General features: G+C 52.1%; 1 protein-coding gene across 6 annotated transcripts in view; it reads left to right on the top strand.

Annotated features, from left to right (window-relative positions):
* The window catches only part of LOC138258764 (transcription factor COE3-like), a 408,817-nt gene that overhangs the window by 328,768 nt on the left and 62,401 nt on the right, over positions 1 to 17,648 (top strand). For all 6 annotated transcript variants that reach the window (XM_069206356.1, XM_069206443.1, XM_069206200.1 and 3 more), the window contains exon 11: positions 8,422 to 8,510. In XM_069206356.1, coding sequence (XP_069062457.1) covers positions 8,422 to 8,510 — 89 coding nt within the window. The remainder of the gene's footprint in view (positions 1 to 8,421; positions 8,511 to 17,648) is intronic.

Here is a 17,648-nt window from a genome sequence, read left to right on the forward strand (position 1 = left end):
TCTCTCCCTCCACCTCACCCCGGCCTACACTGCCCTCTCCTCCACCTCACCCCGGCCTACACTGTCCTCTCTCCTCCACCTCACGCCGGCCTACACTGTCCTCTCTCCTCTACCTCACCCCGGCCTACACTGTCCTCTCCTCCACCTCACCCCGGCCTACACTGCCCTCTCTCCCTCCACCTCACCCCGGCCTACACTGTCCCCTCTCTCCGTCCACCTCACCCCGGCCTACACTGTCCTCTCCTCCACCTCACCCCGGCCTACACTGTCCCCTCTCCTCCACCTCACTCCGGCCTACACTGTCCTCTCCTCCACCTCACCCCGGCCTACACTGTCCTCTCTCCTCCACCTCACCCCGGCCTACACTGTCCTCTCTCCTCTACCTCACCCCGGCCTACACTGTCCTCTCCTCCACCTCACCCCGGCCTACACTGTCCCCTCTCCTCCACCTCACTCCGGCCTACACTGTCCTCTCCTCCACCTCACCCCGGCCTACACTGTCCTCTCTCCTCCACCTCACCCCGGCCTACACTGTCCCCTCTCCTCCACCTCACTCCGGCCTACACTGTCCTCTCCTCCACCTCACCCCGGCCTACACTGCCCTCTCTCCCTCCACCTCACCCCGGCCTACACTGTCCCCTCTCTCCGTCCACCTCACCCCGGCCTACACTGTCCCCTCTCCTCCACCTCACCCCGGCCTACACTGTCCTCTCTCCTCCACCTCACCCCGGCCTACACTGTCCTCTCTCCTCCACCTCTCCCCGGCCTACACTGTCCTCTCTCCTCTACCTCACCCCGGCCTACACTGTCCTCTCCTCCACCTCACCCCGGCCTACACTGTCCCCTCTCCTCCACCTCACCCCGGCCTACACTGTCCTCTCTCCTCCACCTCACCCCGGCCTACACTGTCCTCTCTCCTCCACCTCACCCCGGCCTACACTGTCCTCTCTCCTCTACCTCACCCCGGCCTACACTGTCCTCTCCTCCACCTCACCCCGGCCTACACTGTCCTCTCTCCTCCACCTCACCCCGGCCTACACTGTCCTCTCTCCTCCACCTCACCCCGGCCTACACTGTCCTCTCTCCTCTACCTCACCCCGGCCTACACTGTCCTCTCCTCCACCTCACCCCGGCCTACACTGCCCTCTCTCCCTCCACCTCACCCCGGCCTACACTGTCCCCTCTCCTCCACCTCACCCCGGCCTACACTGTCCTCTCTCCTCTACCTCACCCCGGCCTACACTGTCCCCTCTCTCCGTCCACCTCACCCCGGCCTACACTGTCCTCTCTCCTCTACCTCACCCCGGCCTACACTGTCCCCTCTCTCCGTCCACCTCACCCCGGCCTACACTTTCCCCTCTCCTCCACCTCACCCCCCCCTGCACTGCCCTCTCTCCCTCCACCTCACCCCGGCCTACACTGTCCCCTCTCTCCGTCCACCTCACGCCGGCCTACACTGTCCTCTCTCCTCCACCTCGCCCCGGCCTACACTGTCCCCTCTCTCCGTCCACCTCACCCCGGCCTACACTGTCCCCTCTCCTCCACCTCACCCCGGCCTACACTGTCCTCTCTCCTCCACCTCACCCCGGCCTACACTGTCCTCTCTCCTCTACCTCACCCCGGCCTACACTGTCCTCTCCTCCACCTCACCCCGGCCTACACTGCCCTCTCTCCCTCCACCTCACCCCGGCCTACACTGTCCCCTCTCTCCGTCCACCTCACCCCGGCCTACACTGTCCTCTCCTCCACCTCACCCCGGCATACACTGTCCCCTCTCCTCCACCTCACCCCCCCCTGCACTGCCCTCTCCTCCCCCTCCCCCCCCCTGCACTGTCCTCTCACCCTCCACCTCACCCCGGCCTACACTGCCCTCTCTCCCTCCACCTCACCCCGGCCTACACTGTCCCCTCTCCTCCACCTCACCACTGCCTACACTGTCCCCTCTCTCCGTCCACCTCACCCCAGCCTACACTGTCCCCTCTCCATCCACCTCACCCCGGCCTACACTGTCCCCTCTCTCCCTCCACCTCACCCCGGCCTACACTGTCCCCTCTCCTCTACCTCACCCCGGCCTACACTGTCCCCTCTCCTCCACCTCACCCCGGCCTACACTGTCCCCTCTCTCCGTCCACCTCACCCCGGCCTACACTGTCCCCTCTCCTCCACCTCACCCCGGCCTACACTGTGCTCTCCTCCACCTCACCCCGGCCTACACTGCCCTCTCTCCCTCCACCTCACCCCGGCCTACACTGTCCCCTCTCTCCGTCCACCTCACCCCGGCCTACACTGTCCCCTCTCCTCCACCTCACCCCGGCCTACACTGTCCTCTCCTCCACCTCACCCCGGCCTACACTGTCCCCTCTCCTCCACCTCACCCCGGCCTACACTGCCCTCTCTCCTCCACCTCACCCCGGCCTACACTGTCCCCTCTCTCCGTCCACCTCACCCCGGCCTACACTGTCCCCTCTCCTCCACCTCACCCCGGCCTACACTGTCCTCTCTCCTCCACCTCACCCCGGCCTACACTGTCCTCTCTCCTCCACCTCACCCCGGCCTACACTGTCCTCTCTCCTCTACCTCACCCCGGCCTACACTGTCCTCTCCTCCACCTCACCCCGGCCTACACTGTCCCCTCTCCTCCACCTCACCCCGGCCTACACTGTCCTCTCTCCTCCACCTCACCCCGGCCTACACTGTCCTCTCTCCTCCACCTCACCCCGGCCTACACTGTCCTCTCTCCTCTACCTCACCCCGGCCTACACTGTCCTCTCCTCCACCTCACCCCGGCCTACACTGTCCTCTCTCCTCCACCTCACCCCGGCCTACACTGTCCTCTCTCCTCCACCTCACCCCGGCCTACACTGTCCTCTCTCCTCTACCTCACCCCGGCCTACACTGTCCTCTCCTCCACCTCACCCCGGCCTACACTGCCCTCTCTCCCTCCACCTCACCCCGGCCTACACTGTCCCCTCTCCTCCACCTCACCCCGGCCTACACTGTCCTCTCTCCTCTACCTCACCCCGGCCTACACTGTCCCCTCTCTCCGTCCACCTCACCCCGGCCTACACTGTCCTCTCTCCTCTACCTCACCCCGGCCTACACTGTCCCCTCTCTCCGTCCACCTCACCCCGGCCTACACTGTCCCCTCTCCTCCACCTCACCCCCCCCTGCACTGCCCTCTCTCCCTCCACCTCACCCCGGCCTACACTGTCCCCTCTCTCCGTCCACCTCACGCCGGCCTACACTGTCCTCTCTCCTCCACCTCGCCCCGGCCTACACTGTCCCCTCTCTCCGTCCACCTCACCCCGGCCTACACTGTCCCCTCTCCTCCACCTCACCCCGGCCTACACTGTCCTCTCTCCTCCACCTCACCCCGGCCTACACTGTCCTCTCTCCTCTACCTCACCCCGGCCTACACTGTCCTCTCCTCCACCTCACCCCGGCCTACACTGCCCTCTCTCCCTCCACCTCACCCCGGCCTACACTGTCCCCTCTCTCCGTCCACCTCACCCCGGCCTACACTGTCCTCTCCTCCACCTCACCCCGGCATACACTGTCCCCTCTCCTCCACCTCACCCCCCCCTGCACTGCCCTCTCCTCCCCCTCCCCCCCCTTGCACTGTCCTCTCACCCTCCACCTCACCCCGGCCTACACTGCCCTCTCTCCCTCCACCTCACCCCGGCCTACACTGTCCCCTCTCCTCCACCTCACCACTGCCTACACTGTCCCCTCTCTCCGTCCACCTCACCCCAGCCTACACTGTCCCCTCTCCATCCACCTCACCCCGGCCTACACTGTCCCCTCTCTCCCTCCACCTCACCCCGGCCTACACTGTCCCCTCTCCTCTACCTCACCCCGGCCTACACTGTCCCCTCTCCTCCACCTCACCCCGGCCTACACTGTCCCCTCTCTCCGTCCACCTCACCCCGGCCTACACTGTCCCCTCTCCTCCACCTCACCCCGGCCTACACTGTCCTCTCCTCCACCTCACCCCGGCCTACACTGCCCTCTCTCCCTCCACCTCACCCCGGCCTACACTGTCCCCTCTCTCCGTCCACCTCACCCCGGCCTACACTGTCCCCTCTCCTCCACCTCACCCCGGCCTACACTGTCCTCTCCTCCACCTCACCCCGGCCTACACTGTCCCCTCTCCTCCACCTCACCCCGGCCTACACTGTCCTCTCCTCCACCTCACCCCGGCCTACACTGTCCTCTCCTCCACCTCACCCCGGCCTACACTGTCCCCTCTCCTCCACCTCACCCCGGCCTACACTGTCCCCTCTCCTCCACCTCACCCCGGCCTACACTGTCCCCTCTCCTCCCCCTCCCCCCCTCCCCCACTCTGTCCCTTCCGCTCAGCAGTGATCACAGCAGTGGGTTTGTTAGAGGATTGAGGTGTCACTCGCCCCCGCTCCGCCTCCTGTGGGGGGGCCGGGGGGGGGCAGAGGGGGGCGGCTGTGAAATCAATACAAATTACTGAGGAGAGAGCCGGGGGCCGGGGGCGGCCTGCAGCATATGTTTACGCTAAAGCAGGCAATCTATCTTCATCTGAGCTCGGTAATGGAGCGGGGTGACAGTCAGCGGGGGGGGCCGGGGGGGTCAGGGGGTCGCACAAGCTCGCTCTCCTCATGCAATTACTCAGGCTCCTGGGGAGGAAACAGCTTATCGATTGGCTGCTGGGAAGAGATACCTCCAACCAATTAAAATGGGGTTGGGGAAGATGGGGTGGACTGGGGTGGGGGTGCGGCGGGGGGAGTACCGGGAAGGGGGCACTGGCTCGCCTTTCCTTGCTTCATACGTCGCCTGCAGAGCTTGGGGGGCCTACGGCAGATGTGCTGGGCTCCCAGCAGCAGTTTCCAGCTGTGAATGTCCAGTTATTTACACAGTGGAGGATCCAGGCCATTTATCAAGGTAAAATACCTGCTGTACACTGAGATGGCATGATGTGCTCAGGATCACACAATGTTGTAAAGTCCTGAAGCATGGATCATGTAAGCTCTGTACTAGATACAGAGTTTAGTCCATTTATCAAGGTAAAATACCAGAGGTGCAGTGAGAAGACCTGATCTGCCCAGGATCACACAATGTTTTGAGCCCTGAAGCAGGGATCATGTAAGCTCTGGACTAGATAAGAGTTTAGTCCATTTATCAAGGTAAAATACCAGAGGTGCATTGAGAAGACCTGATCTGCCCAGGATCACACAATGTTGTAGAGTCCTGAAGCAGGGTTCATGCAAACTCTGGACTAGATACAGAGTTTAGTCCATTTATCAAGGAGGTGCAGTGGGATGGCCTGATCTGCCCAGGATCACACAATGTTGTAGAGTCCTGAAGCAGGGTTCATGCAAACTCTGGACTGGATACAGAGTTTAGTCCATTTATCAAGGAGGTGCAGTGGGATGGCCTGATCTGCCCAGTATCACACAATGTTGTAGAGTCCTGAAGCAGGGTTCATGCAAACTCTGGACTGGATACAGAGTTTAGTCCATTTATCAAGGAGGTGCAGTGGGATGGCCTGATCTGCCCAGGATCACACAATGTTGTAGAGTCCTGAAGCAGGGTTCATGCAAACTCTGGACTGGATACAGAGTTTAGTCCATTTATCAAGGAGGTGCAGTGGGATGGCCTGATCTGCCCAGGATCACACAATGTTGTAGAGTCCTGAAGCAGGGTTCATGCAAACTCTGGACTGGATACAGAGTTTAGTCCATTTATCAAGGAGGTGCAGTGGGATGGCCTGATCTGCTCAGGATCACACAATGTTGTAGAGTCATGAAGCAGGGTTCATGCAAACTCTGGACTGGATACAGAGTTTAGTCCATTTATCAAGGAGGTGCAGTGGGATGGCCTGATCTGCTCAGGATCACACAATGTTGTAGAGTCATGAAGCAGGGATCATGTGAGCTCTGGACTAGATAGAGAACACAAAGCTGGCCCTTGCAATGCAATCGACTTCATCAAACGCCTTAGAAACGTCCTTTGCTGTTACTCCTTATTTCACTGTAAAGGGACCACCCAGTGCACAGAAAAAAATGGTTATCTTTACACATCCCTGCATCACTAACAGTCGCCACCAATAGGCGTCCAGAACGCCGCTTTGTTTGATGATGTCACCCGGGGTTTGAGGTACTGTGATGTCATTCACTGGATGGCTCCTTCCATAGACTCAGTGTGTTCCTTCCGGGGGTGGGGCTTGGCAGGGGTTGTTAGGTGAGGAGGAAGGAGTTGACACTTCTCATTTAAAAAAAAACAGAAAACCCTGATGTATTTGCAATACAGGGAGCCCCTGACACTTTATCACACAAATAAACCTATCAGCGCTGAGTGAGCGCAGCGTGGGCCGGGGTCAGGAACTGCCTAAGTGACATGAGACAAAGGGAAGTCAGTCTGGCTGCAGGAGGTTGGGGGGGGCGGGGCCGTGCCAGAGGGGCCGGGAATAGGGCAACATCAGTCCACGCCTGAGTGCAGCCACGTTCAGAACACCCATTGCATGAACCCCCAATCTGCCGAAGAAGACACTTAATTGGCCACGTTAAGCGCTTTCGGCACTTGGCAGGGATATAAAGCGCTATATAAATTAAACAGTTCAATAAAATGGCCTTTATATATAGCACGCAATAAAAACTGAGTGATCTCGAAGGTTATTGACAACCACCGCCCATTTAATCTTCAGAACTGTCCCAAATGGTATTCACATCTGGTTTTGCACAAGATTTATTTGCGAGCTGACCGTAAACAGCGGTCACTCATCTGAGTTCACTTTATTAACTGGAAAAAACACAAGTTCACTTTATTAACTGGAAAAAACACAAGAACAAAACTGAGAACTGCATTAATCGTGTGTTCAGAATGCTGTTTTTATCATGCTAGCCCCACTCATATAAACCCCCACGTGCTAGCTGGAAACCACAACAAACAAAGAAGCCTATCCCGGGGCCCTTTGTTATCTGCACCCCCACTCACCCCATGAAGCAGCTGCCTCATGGGCATGAAGTGTGTCGGGAGGACACTTTTAGTTCCATGCAGGTGGCTAAAGAAGGCACCACGGGTCCCTCCCCTGGGTGAGGACTTCTGCCAACATCCGGGTAAATGGATGCCCAAAGCCATGTTAAAACATTGGAATGTTGGGAGCTTCATTGCAGACAAGGGAGTGCCCCGGGCCTCTAATGGCTGGTAGAAGCCCCGAGCGCCAACATCAGTGTCTGTGGCCTTCTCTGAGGCCTTTAACACTGCAGTAAACCCCAGTGATGCCACCAACAGACTACACCCCCCCCCCGTGGTCTGTCAATGACTCCAAGAAGCGCCTGGCACATGACGCAGAAGCAAGGCGCTGAGAAGATATCACAAACATACACAGGCTCGCATGCTGTGAAGGATTAATCAGAATAATTTCAGTAATTCTACGTTCTTTTTTTAATTAGAATTACCAGTAGTTACACGATTACTACTCGCTTGGGTAAGAGTAATTTGAGGGAACTATCCAAGTGCGAGGGCATATTTAGCGAGCACGAGCGACCGCCCACACTATCTATTCGGGTCCTGATGCATTTCGCGTTGTGCTTTAACAAAAAATGCATCCTGGTGTCCATTTTGAAGACAAGGTCACCTAACAGTGCTAAATGCCTGTAGTAACTTCGAGGGAAATCCTACGCCAAGAGCACATGTAGGGCGCGCGGGCGGGTGGTCGTGTTCTGTAGCATTTAGCTCTATTTCTGAGGAGGAGTGTTGGGGGTGGGGTGGGGAAGGGGTCAGAACAATCGATGTTTTTGGAAGAAAAAAAGACATGCCAGCTAGCCAGACATTGTGCCATGGCCCAACCGACCACTTGGCATTCAGTATTTTGCCACACTGCCCTTGACGTGTTGAAGGACGCACTTTCATGACATGTCTAGAAGCGATCTTTAGATGTGTCGGGGTTGTCACAGGGTGGGGTAGGTGGAGCCTCTCTTGCCTGCAGATTGGCAGATTGGCGTCCCACCCGTCCAATCACGCATGGCCCACTCAGTGCCTCGTAAGTACCACGTAAGGGGAAACCGAGACAGGTGCGACCGTGACTACACACAAGAATTGTCAGTGGCTCGCTGATTGTGCACGCTATAAAAAGATGTTTCCACTGTGTGGGCACAGATACCCCTATTGGATTACCCAACACAAAAGCACTTAATCCACCCTGCAAAGATGAAACGCTGTGCCAGCCCTGCTTGGCCTTTGACCTTTTGCTTATTCAGAGTATTTTGCATTAGATGTGTAAATGCACGTATTCAAATGATTGAATGCACTAAGTTATACAAAAAAATGTAGTGAAGGAGAAAAAACTCACAAGCAGCAGAAATTATACTTGCCTGTACGATGACATCATGGTAAGGCTTCCCATCAGGTTTATAAGTCTCTCTTTCTTTTCTTCTGCTCCCATTTAAACAGCACTGAATGAGCCAACCATTGACTACGGTTTCCAGAGGTTACAGAAGGTGGTCCCAAGGCATCCGGGGGACCCGGAGAGGTTACCGAAGGTAAGACCAGCATCCTCTAATAAATACCACCAGAGGGCGCCCGTGACACCATTCTTTAATCAAGCAGGGTTCCTCAAACTGTAGAAGAGATGACCTAAAACACCATGGCCATGTACTAAATGTCAGAGGGGGCGGGGTCTCTTGTTCTTTAGGAGGAAGGCTTTGAGGCAAGCGGTAGGAAATAGAATTCTAAATAAAAAACTGACTACAAAAGTGAAAAGAAGAAAGGGGAAACCAATACCCATTGTGGAAGTAGACAACGCTCAGAGATGGCCGCCTCGTAGTCTTCAGCTCGTTTGGTTTGAACTATTTTTTATACAGTACATTGGTGATCTTTTGAGAAGTGGCTTCGAAATTCTCCACAAATTACAAGAAATATTGACATAATCTTTCCAATCCTCGAACAGGGCCTACCAAGTAGGGTATCTGTGTATGATCCTGACTCAATCCTTGCACTGCCTTCGGTGGGTGTACCCGGTGCCATAACTGAGGTCCTGAACTAGGGGGTGTGGGTGGCTTGTGACAACTTGGGGGTGTAAGAGAGGGAAGGACAAAAGAGAATGCACTGAGCGAGGGGGGAGCCCTAGACGACTCTCAAATTGTAAATGACCTGTTGTAGAGGTTTTGGAGTAGGCATGTCCCCTGTCCCTAAGAAGGGGTTTCATCGTGTGAGAACTGGGCTTTAGATCTGTCTGAAACCTAAAAACATCCTTTATTTAAACACCATACCACCTCCATAGGTGATTGCCATCTTGGTGCAGTCCGCGAGGCCCAGGTGGTAGACGGCTTTTTGATGAAACCGCCTGACAAATGCTTTGAGGGTTCATGTCTGGGACGAGAGCGGCCATTTTGAAATATGGCACCAGGTAGGTAAAATCTCTTCTTGGAATGAGGTGATCTCCTCACGAAATGAGGCAGTGCTTAATTTGTAAAAAAAAAAAATAGGTGCCAGGGATCTTGTCAAGAGGCCACTGCAGCGCGCACCACACGTGGTCATGCCCGTGCTGCCAATGACAATATCAACACAACTGCAAGCCATCGCTCTCCTACAAGGGTGACAATTCTGACTATCCCAGGTGCCCGACACTATGTGGCTTGAGCAGCAGATATGTGTTCCTTTTAATGTATCTTGAATTAATAAACTGCTGTTGTTGTGCTCATTTCTAAATTAAACACGTAACGCCACCATGTGGCAGGCTGTGGTAAGTGCTGGTGTTGACAGTTAGGTGCTGGTACGGAGTGCCGGAAACCACTGGCTCAAATTAAGCACTGAAATGTGGAGATGTTACCTACATGGTACCATGTTTGCTGATACTGCACAACCACAGCCCACCGATGCAACACGCCACATCCAGCTGCTGCATCACTGAGGACACGGTGTGAGCCTTGCAGACTGCCGGGACGTGGTGTGGTGGTGGGAACAAGCGCTGTCCTGGACGAGAGGCTTTCTGGTGAGGAAGAGAGCAATGTCTGGAAAAAACATTGTGTTTTTTTCTCCGCACGTCAATGGAACATTATTGGTTTCCAAACAAGCTTTCATCCCAGCTGCATGAAAAATACATGTGTACTCTCATACAAAATACATGGTAATGGGCTCATTTCAGAACAACAGCTTCTTAAAGACACACCACACCACAGCGCTAACCGTGACTTCACACGGACCGCCCTCCTCGCTACCAGCCAGGGAAGCAGCGCTCTTCCTTGTTTGTGTCGTGGGATGGAGACAGCACTTGGGTTTGCCAGCGTTTTTGTGAAAATCTGGGTAAAGTTGTATTAGCTGCACAAGATTCAGGGTGCACCGTAGGCCCCTCCCATGCAAGGACCCTGCACGTATGTATATAAGGAGGTATCTCTTCTGTATATTTATACATTCGCCGTCCTGAGTACTCTTTGCAGTAATATCTGCATGTCTCTGTCCTCACACATTAGTTGGTATTCCGAAGCCATATTCTGCTCTACTCTGGCATTAGGCCTGCAATTAAATACCTCCAATAAATTAAAAATACATAAATAGTTCCTCCCCCTAGGAAAGCGTGGCATTACAGTGTTTGTGGGGACTGTACCCCCACTTCCATTCTCACCTTAAGCTGCTTGGCTTTTTAGTGGTCTATGGTAACTGCGAGGAGCACAGGGTTGGCCTATGAGGGGCATTGGATCCAAGGGCGTTGTCCAGCGTGTCAGCTATCGCGTGCATTGAACAAAGGGGTAGTACTAAAAGAGAGTGGAATGGGGTGCATTGAACAAAAGCATCACCCAACCAGCTGTGCACTAGACCAAGTAGAGCCAAGAATCTCTCCAATGGGGAGCATTGGGCAAAAGCATCACCCAATTAGCTGTGCACTAGACAAAGGAGCAGAACCAAGAATCTCTCCAATGGGGAGCATTGGGCAAAAGCATCACCCAATTAGCTGTGCAGTAGACAAAGTAGAGCCAAGAATCTCTCCAATGGGGAGCATTGGGCAAAAGCATCACCCAACCAGCTGTGCACTAGACAAAGGAGCAGAACCAAGAATCTCTCCAATGGGGAGCATTGGGCAAAAGCATCACCCAACCAGCTGTGCACTAGACAAAGTAGAGCCAAGAATCTCTCCAATGGGGAGCATTGGGCAAAAGCACCACCCAATTAGCTGTGCACTAGACAAAGAATCAGAACCAATAATCTGTCCAATGGGGAGTATTGGGCAAAAGCATCACCCAACCAGCTGTGCACTAGACAAAGTAGAGCCAAGAATCTCTCCAATGGGGAGCATTGGGCAAAAGCATCACCCAATCAGCTGTACACTAGACAAAGAAGCAGAACCAAGAATATATCCAATGGGGTGCAATGGACAAACAAGCATTGTCCAATCAGTTGTACACTAGACAAAGAAACAGAACCAAGAATCTGTCCAATGGGGTGCATTGGACAAACAAGCATTGTCTGACCAGAGGTTCCACAGCGTGCGCCAGACAAAGGGGAGATGCACCGGACAAAACAGCCTTGCATATTACAGTACCTTATGCGCTGCCTTGATGAAGACGCATCTCCCTGTGAACCAGCATATGAAGGGTGGTGAACAAAAGGGAATGCCCAGCATGTCAGTCCTGGGGGTGCATCTGACCGAACACACTACACTGTGCGTGAAATAGGCACAGACAGACTTGAAAAGGTTCCCTTGAGGGTCTTGTAGACAATGGTTCATTGGAGAGGCAGCTTTCAAGGCACCCCACAGTCCAGCTGTCGGTGAGGGCACTGCGGAGAGGTGTGCCACTCCAGGGGCACCTCCCCATCTCTACCGGATTTCGAAAAGCACTCAAGACCTGTCTTTTGGACTGAGCCTATCGCACCCTGCAAGTGCCTTGATACCCGCTCTATACAAATCGAATGAATGATTGATTGAGCAGGTTGGAGCATTGGACTAGGCCAAGGGGTGTCATACGATAAATTGACTTCAACCATGCACTGCGCAGTGGACACTGCTCATCAAGTCGGTTTATGTGCGATACTGGATGAAAGGGCACCACCTCTGGATCAGTGATAAGTTTGCACGCTTTTTGAAAAATCCTGTATCGATGTATTGGTTTTTACTGAGATGTAGCAAACCTTTAGTACATATGAGCAGACCTGCCAACATACATGTTGCCACGGCGCGCCACACGACATAGGCTCTGCTCATACAGTCTGCTGGTGAGGAGCTGATATCTCACGGTGGGAGAAAATGTGATCTGGAAACCCCGCTCAGTGAGTTTCCAGCTCGTGTTTGGAGGCTGGACACTGCTGATGGGGTTTCGCAGGCTAGCAGGACATTAGAAGGTGCCTTGGAAGCGTTTTTGGGGGGAGATCATCACTTGGATGAATGCATTGCCCCCCTCTCCCTCGCCCCATCATGCCTCATAACATTAATGTTCTCAAGGCCCTGCCTCCTCCCCACCAATCTAAGCTCCCGGATTTGTCTCAAAGTTGTCAGGTCTGTCTGGGTTTACTTTGAAAGCAGGTCATTGCCCCAATGACGAGCATAGTATTTCTTTCATGTCTATGTTCCCTGCCATTCTGGTTATTCAAAGTCTCTTTTTGGACTGTGAAGTTTCAGAAAGTTTGTGAATTTGCTCTTCATGAACTTTGCGAAGGTTCACAAACAACCTTTGCCTTCCCATCTGCAACTTTTTTCTTTTAATTTCAAGATACATTTCACTGCATCACTCAATCATTTTCTTGTAATAAAACCTAGCAAAGGCAGTGAAAGGTATGCAGTTTTTGTCTCTATAAGATTGTCTTTTGCATACAGTTGTTATGCACAGCGCCCTTGTGCAGGAGAGAACACCAACTGTTTTCCCTGAAGTGAAGTTTATGCAGAACAGTTCCGCTCTCCACGAGGGCGTTGCCTTTGGAAGTGTGCAGAGGCTGTTTTAAGTCTACCAGTGATGGTGGCAGAAGGCCTCTGGTCCCAGGTGCTGGGTGGAGCGTCCCTCCAGTCCCCCAGCCCTGTGCATGTTCTCTCTCCTCAGTGCCTGATGAGGCCGGGCACATCCATTGCTTTGTGGTGACGTCATAAGGAGGCAAGGAGCCGAGCCTATGTTAGAGGACCATGCACTCGGCAAATAACTCCACTCACTGGAGGTCAGTTGTATGTGTGCAAGGCTTGGCTGATGTGAATTCAGCTGCAGTTCACCCAGAGGGGGTTGAGGGCAGCCAATCAGCAGCTGTTATGTTAAGTATACTTAATATAGCGCAGCGAATCGCCCTCGAAGGGGTGTCTCAGCGCTGGAGTGCAGTCCAAGCAGAAGGAGTGAAGAAGAGTAAATGAAAACTTAGAAGCAGGTTTTGATACGCTTTTTGAAACGGGCAATACCGGGACAAGAACCAATGTGTTGGGATGATCTGTTCCAGTGATGTGGACCAAGAGAGGAAAACATTGACTGCCATATTTGGCTACTCGAATATGGCGGGAACAGAGCGATAGCTGGTCTCGGATTTCTAGTGGGAAGATAGGGGTGAATTTTTTTTGGGAGATACACAGGGCCTTGCCTGATAGGGATTTGGGTACCAAGCAGAGGAGCTTGAAGATGGCAAGTTTCCGAATTGGAAGCCCATGGAGAGATTTTAAAGTTGATTTTGAAGCTGATGGTGTTCGTGGGATTAGTGGAGCTATGGAACCTGCGGCATGACACCAGCTGCCTTAGACTGATGTCCCGGGATGGTGCTTCTGCCTGCATGTATAATATCTGTGTATCAGCTCAGTCATTGCAAGGTGCACGCTTCTGTGTGGACGTTCTATTCTCGTGACTGCCTTCCAAGGGGGCAGTGCCTCGCCTTGGGTTGCCAGAGAGCTGCAGATACCATGATGGTTACACTTTGATGTTAGTATTTTTCATACCTACATAACTGTTGCAGGGTTTCATTTGTGGGGCACACCAAGACTGGGCACTGAGTTCCAAGCTCTCTTGTTAGCTCAGTGGCTTGGGTTTCAAAGGTGAGGGATGTTTTTGTTCTTTTGCTGCTAAGAGTACTTAGCTATGCTTCGTGTTTTCTTCTGCACAAGAGATGTGGCCATGAGTTGGTGATCACCAACTTTCTTTGCGTTCATCAGTCATTTGGCTTGGCCATCTGTCCGAAGGGCAGAATGTTTGGACAGAATGTACCTGCCTGGTCCCCAACCTCAAGAGTTGTGTCCAGAGAAGTGTTCTGTATGCGCATTCATCCAACTTCTTTCAGTTCATGGTTAAGTTTGATTTAACCAATGGTCCCATCCCCCCACACACGAAGCTACCAACGTCAGGTCACTTAGAAGAGTTTCCATACTGGACAATGTCGTCACTGAAGGTTGTGTTGAAAGACCATAGATAATATACTGCCCTCTTTAGTGAAGGTTCTTTTTAATTTGCTTTATTAAAGAGCTGTGTCCCAATCCATATTAGACTAATGTGTTCCTCTCCACCAAGGGCGTTGCTTGGTCAGTAGGTTTTGGGGGGGGGGTGAGCTTCAGAGTCCCCAACAATCACGCTGGGGCATCTTGTTGGAACTTATGGGGAGCAGGACTTGAGGGGGGCTAAAGAGGCATTGGAAAGAGAGAGCAGTGTGGATTGTTAGGGGTTAACTTAAAACACAATCTTTTTCTCAAATAACCAACATCTTCTAAGGCCTTCAAAGCACTGGGGAGAGAGTTGGTGTGCCTTTGTCAGTGTGGGCCTGTAAGGGTTCCAGGTGAAATCAGACCGACACTTCACATTACCCGACTGAAAGCACTGGTACCCAACTATTTCCTACAGAATACAATTTAAAGGAGGTGTAACACCCCAAACTCCCCCCACCCCTGTTCTCTTCCTCTTGTTTAATTTTGGGAGCCCCTGCCCCACTGCACGTAGCGTATGCCCCAACTATACCCATCATGGGCCTTCTTTGGTGTAGGAGAAAGAAAGAACCCCTCCAAATGTGTCCTTGTGATCAATTATGCTCAGCACTTTCCATCCACTTGGGTTTAACAAGGAGCGCGAGTACCGCCATTTAATTTTTTTCACTTTTTGTTCTGTAAACATATTCCATCTGGGCGACCTGTGTTCAGATTCTATGTCGCATGAACAACCACTTTAGACCGTAAATGTATTAATGTATTCATATTGATCAATTTCTCCAACACAAAGTGTGCCAATTACCTGACCCATAAGTGAACATGGTTAGAAGCCACTCAGTTTACACTCTTTAACTACAGGTTTCGGCCATCGTGCACGCGACACTTGCCTTCTTCTGATTAGCATCATTATAGTCAGTAATTTGCTGGCTGTGTAATTAAGCACCACACTTAGCATTTTTTACATTGATTAATTATGTAATTGGTTATCCTTGCAACTGAGTGATGCATGGTCTTTAAGTGGCCCAAGCTGGAGTAAAAATACTGAACCCTGAAGAGGATGGAATGAAATGGTGTTTGGGGCTTACATGTAAAGCTTGCCTCACTTTCCAGCCGTATGAAAGTGCCTGGAAGGGCAAAGTAAAAACTTTCGAGGCAGACTCAAAGATTTCAATATTCTGGAGTTTCCATTTATTACAAAACTGTGTAACATGTAAGTAAATGTCACTGTGGAATCTTCTCAATGTTCATCTCATCATACAATATACATGGTTTTGTAAGTGCAGTGGATACAGTACATTATGAAATTCACAAAGACAAAAGAAAAAGCAGACAGTACGTGTAACACAGAGAACTGACAGCTATGACAACACGTTTCGACTTGCTAGACTTCCTCAGGGCTTAGGGTGTACCATATGAGTATCCCATATAAAGATTAAAAATGCAAAGAACAAATCCAATGTAGACAATAACAACAACCGTGCAGAAGTGCCTGGTACCCTAAGCATTTGGTTGGGCAACAAACCAAACATTTAGGGTACTAGTCTCATGTTGAAACATAAAAAATAAAAATGTATTCACCCCCTTGGCCCGCCTTCTCCGGTCCTCATCCCCCGGTGCTCCGAGTGCAGCAAATTAATGCTGCACACAAATCTAGACGCTGCTGTCATGCTGTTGATATTGATAGCAGCATGAGAGCGGCACCAGGATTGGCTGGATCGGGCTGCTTTGACGCTCTAGCAGGCACAAGGGGTCTGTGGCTGCTCCTCCCTCAGCTGTCTTGCACACCTGAGTGGAGAGGTTTACACTGCGCATGTCAGGCTGGCCGTTGCAAGGTGGCCGGCCAAAATGACATGCGCAGTGTAAGCTGTGGCGTTAGAATCACTCCCCCCAGTCACGGCTGGCTGGGCAAAGGGAAAAATTAAAATGGTAATAAATGTATTTTATTGCCGTTTTACTTTTCATCCTTTTGGCAGCGCTGGCAGCATGGGGGTGATGCTGCTCTGCCCTAAGGGGGCGGCTGCCCTCTCCTGTGTGTTAAGAGTCCCAGTCGTTGGTGATTCTACCAGAGAGAACGTGTTGTTGTCCTGGTAACCTTTCAATCAAGTATAAGACTGTATTCCTTTTGTCACAAATCCTTTATTGTGACATAATATTGCGGGTGTCAGAATCCACACCCGGCGCCGTCAAATGTAGCGTCAGCCGGTAGGAATCTACATTTGATGGCGTCCAGTTGTGGATTCTGACACAGGCGACATTGTGTCACACAGTTGTTAATATTGTCTACGTGGATAGATGACATCATTATTGGAATGATCCCACATCTTTTGGTCCTACCCCAGTGCACAATCATGTTCTGTTGCACTCAGTGCTATACCTTAATGCAAAACGCATCCGCGGTGTCCATTTTGGACACGAGGGGACATTATTGTGGTAAGAAAATTCCACTAAATACAGAATTACTCGACTTGCGTAATCTTGCGGAAATTTTGGGGTATTCCACATGATTTTGCTATACAGACGTATGCAAATTACGCACCGGACACTCTGAGTGTGCAAATCATGAGGCAGCCATGAGGACAGCGTGAGGAATGTTGTGTTGCCCAGGGAGAGAAGGAAACAGCTGGAAAGGTGGTTGTGTTACCTCTTTACACACTGCTAAAAAGACCTCCTTGCATCCTAAGATATTGCGCTCCGTTCTGCTGTTGACATGTCAGTTGCATAAACTGAGTGGCACAGTTCAGAGATGCCAGGAAAGGTATTGTATGAATTAAACACCAGGCCGGATGAGGTAACACCAGGGCCACTGGAACTATGCTGCAGGAGAGGGCCAAATTATTCAGCAGGAATGAGTAAATTATGCGGCAAGAAAAGGCAAATTATGCTGCATAGTGCGGCACATTTTGTAATAGCATAGCTTCATGATTTCGTCATTGGTAAACCTGGTAACACTGTCTAGGCATTGGTTGTACCTCATAAGTACCATTTTAATACGTGTAGGAAAGTACCATCTTGCCTGGCATGTTACCCCCATTTTTCACTGTATATATGTTGTTTTAGTTGTATGTGTCACTGGGACCCTGGTAACCCAGGGCCCCAGTGCTCATAAGTGTGCCTGTATGTGTTACCTGTGTAGTGACTAACTGTCTCACTGAGGCTCTGCTAATCAGAACCTCAGTGGTTATGCTCTCTCATTTCTTTCCAAATTGTCACTGACAGGCTAGTGACCATTTTTACCAATTTACATTGGCTTACTGGAACACCCTTATAATCCCCTAGTATATGGTACTGAGGTACCCAGGGTATTGGGGTT

This window comes from Pleurodeles waltl, chromosome 1_1 (assembly GCF_031143425.1).
Source record: "Pleurodeles waltl isolate 20211129_DDA chromosome 1_1, aPleWal1.hap1.20221129, whole genome shotgun sequence".
NCBI lineage: Eukaryota > Metazoa > Chordata > Amphibia > Caudata > Salamandridae > Pleurodeles > Pleurodeles waltl.